At 39.5% G+C, this 12,048-nt stretch overlaps 1 protein-coding gene across 6 annotated transcripts in view; it reads left to right on the forward strand.

The window, feature by feature from the left end:
• Positions 1-12,048, forward strand: part of sema5ba (sema domain, seven thrombospondin repeats (type 1 and type 1-like), transmembrane domain (TM) and short cytoplasmic domain, (semaphorin) 5Ba) — a 112,889-nt gene that overhangs the window by 41,179 nt on the left and 59,662 nt on the right. For all 6 annotated transcript variants that reach the window (XM_017469501.3, XM_017469504.3, XM_017469500.3 and 3 more), the window contains exon 3: positions 11,669-11,900. In XM_017469501.3, the coding sequence (XP_017324990.2) occupies positions 11,723-11,900 (178 nt within the window). In that variant the 5' untranslated portion in view covers positions 11,669-11,722. The remainder of the gene's footprint in view (positions 1-11,668; positions 11,901-12,048) is intronic.

The following is a 12,048-nucleotide window of genomic DNA, read 5'->3' on the forward strand; positions in this document are numbered from 1 at the left end:
TTCAAGGACTTTGATGTTTTAGGTATTCGCTGCAATGTGTCACTTGCCTTTTTTTTCTTTCCTTCCCTGCCATCCCAAAATGAAGGGTAACTATTCTATGGTGTGTGTGTGTGTGTGTGTGTGTGTGTGTGTGTGTGTGTGTGTGTGTGTGTGTGCGCGCTGCAATGGACGTGACAGCATTTCTGATTGAATCCAACTTGCCTCCTTATTTCATGGCTGTCTCAGGCTGACAGAGGGCCTCCTAATTGTGTGGACCTTTATGTGCCCCACACTGATGAGATCATACTCACTGTTGTCTGTGAGTAACAGCCATTTCACCTGCATCAAGTAATTACCCACAAGGATAGGTACAGAAAACATTGGTATCCTTACACATGTCTCTGTGTGTATGCAATCTTTCCTTTTTGTTTTTTTTTTATTTGTCAAAAAGGCTGTTTATGCCTCTAAAATAAAATCTCTTCTCTATAGCTACAAGGTCTCATTTACCAACAAACATCACTCTGAAAGACACAATTTCGAGTAACTGCAGTTTCACCAATTCAAGTAGTTTTCCGAAGAAAAAAAACAAACTCTCAGTAAATTGCTTTACAAATTTTGAAAAAAGGCACATCAAAGTCAAGCATTTTTGACCGCGGCAATCACAAAAATAAAAAGCTCTGCGAAATCCTGTACGGACTGTTCAATGTGTTGTCTTCCTTAATGGAGCAGTTGCTAAATTGACAAAAGAAAAAGGGTTCAAAACTTTACCCTTAAAGAAAACCCCACCCCGAAACACATTAAATATATTTATAAATCCAATGTAGAAGTAGCGGAGGCAGCAAACATTAGACTCACGGTTACAGAATGCAGAATTACACAAGCTGACAGCAGTATTAGCGTGAAAGCTCAGGTTTTAGAGCCTTATCATGTTTGAGCAGGTGTACAGAACTGGGCAAAAGTCTTAGGCACCCGATTTTGTTTAAGTACAAACTATGTTATAGATTTTTATGTGATGACTTCTGCATGTTACAGAAAAAATGTATACGTCAGTAAAGAAACCAGCCTATTACGTAAGAGACCAAAAAAACCCCCAAACCACACACTCACATAATGAAGGCCGCTAGGTTTTGCTGCAGTTATAAGAAGTGCGTGCGTCAGTCAAAGTCTCCAGAAGGACCGTAGCTGGTTCTGCAAGATGCTCAATAAAACTTACAGCTCATTTCCTTCTAAAACTGCACTAATTAGTAGAACGTGAGACTACTATTTTTTTTAAGCAAAGGGTCATCACACCAAATATTAATTTTGTTTCATTTATTACTGTTTATTTCTCTTTATAGTATTTTATTTTATTTTTTTTTAAATATAGAAACATTTAATTTCATTATTTTTGAAGGCATCTTTGCTCTACAGCATTTCTTTGTATGTCCCTAAGACCTTTGCACAGTACTGTACATCTCAACTTTTATTTTTGTATATTTTACCAAAAAAAAAAAGTGTGTGTGTGTGTATATATATATATATATATATATATATATATATATATATATATATATATATATATATATACACTGAGCTTCGGAAAAGCAAGCAAGATACATGTGTAATCTTTCCTTCTTTATCAGGCCATGCAGAGTGCTATACTGAGGCATCTGAATGCCTCTTATCGTAATCCAAGACCTATGTTCACTGCAGTGACAGCAATAGTGTGACATTCTTCTCTGCACCCTAGCCGTCTCCTTCTCGCCTCCTGATCTCTGCAAACGCGTAAAGAATCTGCGCTATGTCATCTAGACACTTTGTGCTGTTTATCAAAGATTCCTGGCTTTTATACCGACACTCACTGCTATATATTCAAGCAAGACCATGACAAGGCTGAAGATGGAGAGCTTGTCAGGGCACCATGGTGTTTTTAGCAATAAGTCAACATGGGACATGATATACAGCGCTAAATAGAAAGCGCTAGCATCGGCATTACCTTGATGTGTAATATGACTCAAGTACAGAAATGAGATGGCGAGTCACCCCAGGTCATTTGAGACAGATGTGTACTGTATTCCAATCGGACAGAGTGCTGCTGGTCACCCGATAGTGGTGGAAGTGTCCATTGTGAGAGGATATGATGGTATCTGACACCAGCTTGGATTGGATGATGACCTCTGCCTCGGCCTGCTTTCACACTCAGCCTGTTACTCAGATTCAGACTGGCCACTCATACATCACACGAGCAGGGCTAGGCGCAGAGAGCAAACTAATATATATGTCCTTTTTTTTTGTCTGACTGTGGTTTGAGACGAGAATGGATGGCCTTTGGTTGATGAATGCCTAGAAGAGTAGCCCATTTAGGACCATACATAAGAACTGACATTTTAATTCTACATTGTTTAAAACCTTTGCTACATTTCGTAACTGTCATTTGCTCTGTCTAGTCATGTAGGAAGACACTGGGTGTATTTAACATTCTGTGCAAATTCACTGATCATGTATATGAATATAATACGCAGTCTATGGCATATGGACATTTATAAATCCTCATGTGTAATGGAAATGTATGGATTATTGTTGTACAAAGTGTCTGTGTTTTTGGAGTTGAAGACAGAAAAGTGAAAGTGGACATGAGTAAGGAACAGAAAGAGGTCAGTATAGGCTGTGGGGCAAAGCTCACTCTTACATGCTGTTCAGAATACTTGATGAATACACCTCGCATTGCAAACCATGGAATATTTACAACTTTGTTGTGTGCAGTTTTACGACAGCTGTCCACAATCATTATTCAATTATTCACACACGCTTTATTTGAAGGGTACCTACATTGATTTTACAGATACCGACTTCATAAGCATTGCTTAAATATTTTATTAAGCAATCCTAGAGGATCTGTGAAGAGCTTATGTCAAAACATGTGAGCTGACATAAAAGTTTTATGAAATCTATTGATTTGTTTTCAAAGGAAAAAGACATTTTTTTTTATATTGTTATCAGACTTGTTTGTATTTTTTATTTTTAATATACTAGATTTGATATGTTTTTGTTTCTTTACTAAGAACACGTTCATGAAGTATTGAGAAATTTTATGAATTTTTTATTTATTTATGAATGTTTGCATTGATTGTATTTACTTCTTATTGCGTTATTGAATGAACTGAATATTCTTCATCTGAAGTGCCAGTGCCATTTACATTTGAATGTTATGTTATCTCGATACACCTTCACTTATTTACCAAGCCCATATGGCAGCTAAATAATTTAATGAGGTCCTACAAGTTTCTCAGACTACACTATATTGGCCAAAAGTATGTTTATGTACTTTATCACATCCCTATGTGCTTGTTGAACATCCAATTCCAGATTTAGTGGCCCTTTTTGCTGTTATAATAATCTTCACTCTTCTTTTAAATTAGATTTTGGAGCATGACTGCACTGTAAAGAATTAGTGTATATTTAACAATAATTGCTGCCATGTTAGTAGCACACAGTATTTACTGCAAGCACGACTATATTTTCCCTCCTCCCCTCTTTCTTCTTCTTTTTTTTTTTAACTCTCTTTTTTGTTTTGTTCTTTGGGTCATTCCGCTTAACTTCTTGGACCTAATTATTGCTTACTTTGTTTTAGTTTATATCTGTATTACATACGGTCTGTTGTACTATATTGTACACAGTACACGACCTCTTAGTTGGGCGAGGGACTGCGTGTGATGTTTTTGTATTGCTATAGTGTGTGATTTTTTTCTTTTGATTTGTCTCTGGTGGTGTTGAGTGATTGTGTCTTTGCTGTTGTGAAAATGTAATAAATAAATCTTAATCAAACAAACAAACAAACAAAAAATAACAATAATTACTGGCAACCTGAGGGTAAAAGATCTTTTCGAGGACCCAATCAAGGCAGTTTGGCAGTGCTGGGATTTGACCACACAGCCTTCTGATCTGTGATCTCGAAACCTTCGCCACTGTGCCACCACAACTAGCGCAACTAGCTTGCATTGATTCAATGCCATCTTTTAGTGGAATTATGTCAGTGGTAGAAGTGGTTGAACCAATGTAAGCTGGTTGCGGTGTTGATACGGTGTAATTATAATGACTCGGTCATTAATGCTTTGAGTCACAGACTAGAGGGTCAAGTGTTCAAATCCCAGCACTGTCATGGTTGGGCAAGACCCTTCAGCTCCATTGTATCCTGCATCTGTCAAATGAGCAAATGTACTAGGTTGTGTGTTATTTTATAAATGTTAAGATAGTGCAGTATTTCACTGTAAATATGTGCTACAGTTGTGTACTGTAAATTTTACAGTATTTTTAAATTTACTGTACAATTTACAGCATTCTTTAATCTCTGTCTTTTCCCCCTTTCAGCCACAAGAGCATTAGTGACATTAGGAACTGATGTTGGGTGAGGAGGCCTGGGGTGTAGTCAGAATTCAGGTTCATCCCAAAGGTCTTCAGTGGGATTGACGTCAGGGCTCTGTGCAGGCCACTCAAGTTCTTCTACTCCAACCTTATTGATATATAAATCATTATTTATCAATAATGATGATGAACTGGGGGTTGTTCTCTTTGTCGCTTTGTCAGATAAATCCTCATGAGTTTTATACCTAACCCTAAGCCTGTATTCTCCAGCATTTCTTTATGAGCGATTTATAAAATATGATTATGAATGTGTTTAAATAAAGTACTACCAATTATTCACCATTACATAATTCAGGAATTGTTCTAATAATGTAATTATTTATCAGAACTCATTTCATCTTGATAACTATCTTTTTTTTGTAATTATGTAGTATTGCGTTAATATTAGTTATATGAAGAATAAAACACACCCACGCGTGTTATTGGAAAAATAATGAACGACTGTCACGAATCAAGGATGGGTTCGGAAGCAATCGCAGATATATAACATTTATTATATAAACAAACAACAAAGCATAGACCCTAAGACAACTAGGCAAAATACTGTGGCATGAAACAAAACACAGAGACATGGAACATGGTAGTCTAAGACAACAAAAGACAGTGAATCAGTGCAGACAATGGCTATATATACAAGAGTGCTCATTAACAGAAACGTGAATCAGGTGCAGGTGGTCATGTGACATGTAGTGCAGTGCAGTGGCTGATGGTAACTGGAGTCCAGAGTTTCCTGATACATGACAACGACGGCGTGGTAGGAGTTATTTTCCTCTAACAACACCCCTGTTGTGTTTTATTAATGGCTTCGATGTTGCGGAACGTCCACAAAACAAGTTCCTGTAATCACTTACTTTATAACAGCTATAAACGTTCATTTCCTCACCAGCCTCTCTTTTAAAAAAAAAAAAAATTTTAATAAATAAGACAAAAACGTAGTTTGTCATGTTATGGAGAAAACATAAAGCACAAAATCCTCTGTCCTGAAGACTCTCCTGTGGCTGAAAATGTACAGCTTTACCTCTGACTCCTTCCATAAAAGGTTCTTCCTTACAGAAACCTTCAAGATTATGCATGTTAAATTATAACACTATTATTTGTATATCTATATAAGCTACCTATGTTAGTTGTACATAAAAGGTACAATAAAGTATTTCTTCAGCTTGCTTGAAGGGGCTTTGCAAGTATTCTTACATATCTGATGACCATCACTGACCTTGTACTTCAAGAGCTCTTGCAGACCTCGAGTGTAATTGTGATGGTAGTGAATGGACCAGAAATGCAGGAGCAGTATTAAGAAGAAAAAGAAAGTGTTTGTGCAATAAGCCCGCTTGTATTTTTTTCAATATATAGACAGATCTATGGATGCATGTTTAGAAGATGATGCCTCAAGCTGCATTCAGTGAGTCATTACTCCATACTAATATACTATTTGGCTAATCATCATAATTAAATCCCTCTAATATCCCAGTCACCATCACAGCTTCCTGTGGACATCTTGAGGGAAGGATCAATAGTCTGCATTTGTTCATTGAAAATGAATGTTATAGTGTTACATACAGTTATAACTCCGTATTGTTGTTCATAAGGTTAGTAGTAAGCTCAATTCTAAGAAACACTCATGTCAAACTGTGGATACTCGCAACCTTGGAAGGGCCACTTGAAAGGTGAACTAACTGGGTTCATCGCTTCACTGTTCTTAGATGCCGGAGATGATTACCCCTCAGGCTGTAGGCCCCTAGAGCTCCAAACACTTTTGTTCTGGTCGTACATCACTGTATATAGAAATGTCTGTCAGCCGTGTGTCTTCTTTTGTGTATTACTACATGTCTGCATACAAGTTGTTCGAAACACACACCCACACACACATTTAGAATATTGATCTTCCGAACACTAGATCTTTTTCTAGTTCTTAGAAGGGAACTGTAGCTTCCATGTGGTGATGTAACTCCTGTTCCTATCAATGCGACCTATTTACTTTGTTTGTTCACATGGGCATGCAGAAAATGCTAGCAAAATAATGCCTGTTGTAATCACTCTTTGCTTTACACCCATGCATCCAGGAGCTCAGCGAATCAGGCAAATGGGTTTACACACACTAACATGAAAGCTTTGGCCTTAATGTTTGTGCTGGAATTGAGAGATAAGTGTGAAATCGCATCATTGCAGTCGCCAACCTGCCCTGCAGGCATGAAAACGCTCAGCGATACATCCATGGTCACGACTGGAGCTATGATACGGTATCGCATACATTCTTGGACACGGCTGGATTCCCTGCGTATCGGCCATAGCTGATCATCTCTTCTGTGTCGCTGAGGCCTTGTAGCATATTCCTGAGAATGGCCCTTTCAGTGATTTAGTGGATCCAACCATGCGTAAGATGAGCAAGTCAATACCGTGATTTCCATGACCCTCCCCTCAACCCTTTCCCCCAAAGAGCCCTTTATAAAGTTCTTTTCTATCCCGTTCTGAATTCTGTGAATTTCCTAAACGAACACACACACCCTGTCCCCATCCCCCTGCTCTCCATGACCCCATTGTCTCTCCATGTCCCCTAGAACGGCAGAGAAGGCTTTAGAGATTCCATGTGGCCCCGTGTTTGAGAGGAATTATGTCACCCTGACTGACCTCAAATCAGGTCAGGGGCACCAGGGTAAATGGTGAAGCAGTGAAAGGGTAGAGACCATTTTTTAAAAAGACGTCTATGTGTATGTTTTGGCCTTTTTGTGTGACTGCCTTTGAGGAAATGATACATCTGAGATCAACAGGGTTTAGAGGACCGACTGCATTCTCAAGGTGAGGTTCTTAAAGGATTCTAGAGCAACCTTTTGTGTGGGAGTGTTACGCTCATGCCCTTTTTCCACATACACAGGCCACAGTTTAAAAGTATTTGATATAAAATTACTTATAATTTTATATTATAATATATTATGGTACACTCTTAGAAATAAAGAAACGTCCACAGAAGTTCTCTGGGTTCCAGTTAATTGAAAGGATTCTACTTAAAAACCTTATAATAGGAAAGTCTCCATTGTAATGTTTTACATATCACCTTAAATGTTCCTCCAGAGGCCCAAACTGAGGTGTCTTTAAGGGTAATAGGTGGAACAGTTCTACATACTTTATATTATAACTAGAGTTCACCTTTCCATTTAGTGAGTGTTTGTCAGGCAGAACCATTGCTCGAGGGTTCGTCTCAGAAGAGAATTCATCCAGAACACGGGTCGACTTGCTGAAAAAGCCCAAATTGTTTCCACATGGAGCAGCAGAACATTGCAGTGAAAAGATGCGGGAAGCTTGACGCGAAATAATTGTCAATACGCTCAAGTACATTTTGTGTATCGCCTTTTCCATGTTTAGTTCAATTAAGAAACAGGTGTTTCTTGCTTGCCCTGCAAATGAGACCTGGCAGAGTGTTGTGAGTGTTCAGAGAGAAGCTCCGTGATGAGGCGTGTTTGTATTCCCTCAGTGATGGTGCAAGGTTATCTCTGCAGAACACTCTGCCTAAATGACTGATGGCTGAAATCTCCTACTTTTACTGTTTTATAAGGACTTAATTATGCTTCTGCACACAAAACTCTAAACCTTGAGAAAATCATCAAAGATAATCAACTTTGCTTATAGTTCCAGAAATCACCGGAGAAGATATGTTTCCTCAGACAGTATTTTACAAATTGCAAGATGCATTTTGATTAGTTTTTTTTTTTTGTTGTTTTTTCTTCCCCCCTCAGCGAAGTATCTATAGGACCAAAAATATCCGCTTGCTTGCCTCTCTGATATGAGATAGGTTGCGTCTGTGGGCAGAAATTTAATCAGTCTCTTAATTGATTCAGATGAGATTTGGCTGAGAAAGTTTGAGTCGTAATTAAATCTGGTCTCTTGGGTTGACTAAAAGAAGTGGCCTATCAGTTGGAATGAGGTGCAATGTTCGCTCTAGTCTGGATTACAGAGGATAGGGTGCTGACGCTTTATGACTCGCGGCAAAAGAAAACAAAGCAACCCAAACAAAGCACTGGCAACCCAATGGCCCATGGAATGTGATCGACTTCTCTCACATATGGAAATTATGGAAGAGAGTTCATAACCCACCAAGGGATTCCTCACTCTTCACTAACTTGTTCACCCTTCCAAAGAAAGATTAAAAATCTTAATTAAAACTGATTTATTTGGGAATGTATTTATTTTATTTGGAACACCCTTTTTTTTTTTTCTTTTTTTTTCTTTTTTTTTTTTTTACACCTTTTTAATTCAGGAAACATGCCTTGCTGATTGCTGCTGTGTTTAAAACATGGTGGAATTTTGCTTTTAATTCATTTACTTTACAACAGTATGATATATAACTTTTAAAATGTCATCGATGATGATATAACAAAATGATAAATACTTAAAGTAGCTGAAGGGTACAAGTTCTAAGCCTACAAAATTTATCGGTATATAAAATAATCTGACTGTTTGTTTTTTTTTCTTTCCCTTCTATTCCTATTTTTTTGGAGTTCTTCTCAGTGTCAGAAGGGCAGCCCAGAAGCAGTACAGAAGAAACTGTTTCACAAATCATCCACACTTTAGAGTGATCCACACTGCCAATTCCCCCACTTGATATCACCATCAGTTGTTAACTGAAGATGTTCTGTTCTTCAGTTGAGATGGCCACCACACTGTTGCTGCGCTCTCTAGCCTTTCTCAGCTGGGCCGTGTCTTAAAGCCCACTGCACTGAGAAAACACCTCTATATATTCAGTCTCTCGTGCGTCCAAAACCGATAATGACTTGGTCATTAATGGGGCTTGTTGCTGTGGCAACACACAGGACTTTGGCAGAAACAAGCCCAGGACCACTTGCCCACCAGACACACGGTTTCTTCTCTGATCCTGAAGCTGTTGACAGAGAGACTGTGATTGCATGGTCATTAACGTAATCCAGGAGCAGCTCTAAATCGGAGTGCACACTGGCCATGGATAATTGTCTGTTCTTTCTGGCTGGCTGTATCTCCAATGGCTCTAACAGCATGGTCCAGGTGGCTCCTTTGTTCCCCATTTCTCTAGATAAACTTGATTTCAATGAGTGAAGCCAGGAAGTGCCACTCCACCTAGCCAGTTTCTAAGTGCCTAAGAGGGCACTTTTGTTGGCACACAGCACTTAGTGTGGTTTTCAGACAGCTCTGCTAATACTCCCGGGCCTAGGGAGGAATGTTACCAGCTGTTCAGGAGCTTAATTTGCTAGTTTGTGTGTTGTTGGGGGGGTATATGCGCACATCTGTGTATAGCCTTTAGAGTTTTTCTTTAGAGTTCTTGAGACTAATAAACTCACAGCGGTAGATTTATTGTTTGGGAGAACCTGGCTCGCAATTTCTGTGCTGCTGTTGTGTATGTATGTATGTGTGGGGGTGTATTTATTTATTATATGTTTACCTGGGCCAAGTTTTCTCTCCTAGCAGCTGGGACTCGCTCACTTGGCTAACTTGCACCAGCTTTGACTACAACAAAGGAATCATCTGAGGTTTCATATCATCCTAGATGAAAATCTGTGCAGTATCTGAATTTTGTCCAATGTGCCATGTCCTCACTCTGTTAATACCGGTCTCCATTTTAGATTTGATTTGAGTTGTGTTTTTAAAAAAAGGGGGGGGGGGGGGGGGGGGTTGGAGTGTTGACTGCAGTGCCAAAGCCTCATTTGCCTAAGTAGTTACCAGCTGTTGTGTGAAATTGATTGGGGGTATAATGGTTGATTTTGTAATTAATGGAGCTACTAATTTGTTATTGACTGCACCATTAAATGAAAAAAGAAAGATGCAATCAGATACTTTTTATCAAGTGTGTTCTGTCCCTGGCTCTTTACTGCATCTTATTAGTTGCGGGCACACAGTGGTTAGCGGTTAGCACGTTCGCCTCACACCTAAAGGCTTGGGGGTTCGATTCCTGCCACTGCCCTGTGTGTGCAGAGTTTGTATGTTCTCCCCATGCTGTGGGGGTTTACTCCCCCAGTCCATAAACATGCATGGTAGGCTGTATGTCCAAGGTGTAGGTGTATGTGCTTGTGATTGTGCCCTGTGATGGATTGGATGTACCCCGCCTTGTGCGCGATGCTCCCTGGGATGGGATCCAGGTTCCCCGCGACCCAGTAGGATAAGCTGTATAGAAAATGGATGGAGGGATTATTAGTTGTGTTAACATTAAAATCATCATGAACTACAGACCTGACCTGAGGTCTGAATAGCAAACATTATTATTCTGGGGGGATCACATCAGTAGTGCAGGTCTCATATAAGTGCATCGTACATCATCAGTCTTGTTTAAACTTCAGCTTAGTATCAATAGACTAGATATAAGAGTGCAGAGTTGACTGAGGACGTTGCTGAAAGGGGACCATTTGAAAATTAGGTGAATGTAGGGAGGAAAATGTGTTCTTATTTCCCATAATAGCCAACATATGGAAAGCCTGAGGGTTAATTTTATCCTCCGTGTCTTTGGCCCATAGTTTTATTCAGGCATGATTATCGGTTCCCATTAAGGCCTATCTGCTGTGACACATGGAGAGCAGAGCACTTAGCACTTGGCAGTTCTTTACTTTCTGTGTGGAGATTGACAGGCAGCTTCCTTCTGAGTGAGCCGTGATTCAGCTAACTGCTGAGTGGCATAATGTGGCTGCAGCAAGTTGAATAAAGATGGGGAAGTCATGCCTCCCCTTGCATCTAATAAGATCAGCCCTGATATTAAAACTCCTCCACATCAAAGTGCATTTCATACATACAGCTGCTCTGGGCTTTAAGAAGTTTTAAATATCAATTTGTGTAAAGAAATTTTAAGCCAAGGTATCATGTTCGGTCAGGAGCTGTTTAACGCCAGGTCCTCCTACCCCAGCAGTTTTTTTTTTTTTAGGTGTACTGGAAACATTTTCTTTAAAGGTGTGAGTAATGTTAGATAGGCTTTTTCCACTCTGTGTTTAGCCACATTTACTCTGCTGCTACAGAGGCCATAAATATTTATTTTTTTCTTGTGGAAAAAAAAAAGTTGACTAAGGAGCTCCAGTAAAGTCACTCTGAATTGATATATTTGAGAGCGATATTAATTCATCAGCTTTTCTAAGTGCAAAGAGCTTTGCCTCATGGGCTGTTAGAGAAGATGTGCTGGAAGCATTCCAGCTTCGCCTCCCTTGCATTACCCAATTACCCAGTATTTATTGGGCATTAAATTAAGTATTTGTTATTGCACATTTTATTCCATTATTAAAAGGTCAAAGTCTGGTAATGTTTTATTACAAATGATCCATATCAACTCCTGCTTCCTATCTTCCAGGTGCATTCCAGAGGCCCACCTTGGCAGCTAGAGGAGAGGTTGGCCTCAGTCACCATGTCAGCGTTGCCACGGAACCTAGTTTCCCTGGCTGTGTCTGGCCTTTTCCTCTGTCTGCTCTCTTTTGGCATCCCTGCTGTGTTCTCCCAAAAGCCCACAGAGCCCAGCCCAAGCTTACAACCACAGAGCAGGCCAGAGTGTACCCACCAAGAACACCCTATTATCTCTATTCAAGGTGAGTGCTGCTAGCACACTGCTTCTATGCTACAAACATCAGTACTCTCCAGCCCAGAAAATAAAGTAATATACCATACATTTTGTAGAAAGAGGTTTGCAGTGATGCCTGCGGATGTGTGGACCACTGAAAGACCCAAGTTTTTAGA

Source organism: Ictalurus punctatus, chromosome 6 (assembly GCF_001660625.3).
Source record: "Ictalurus punctatus breed USDA103 chromosome 6, Coco_2.0, whole genome shotgun sequence".
NCBI classification, from domain to species: domain Eukaryota; kingdom Metazoa; phylum Chordata; class Actinopteri; order Siluriformes; family Ictaluridae; genus Ictalurus; species Ictalurus punctatus.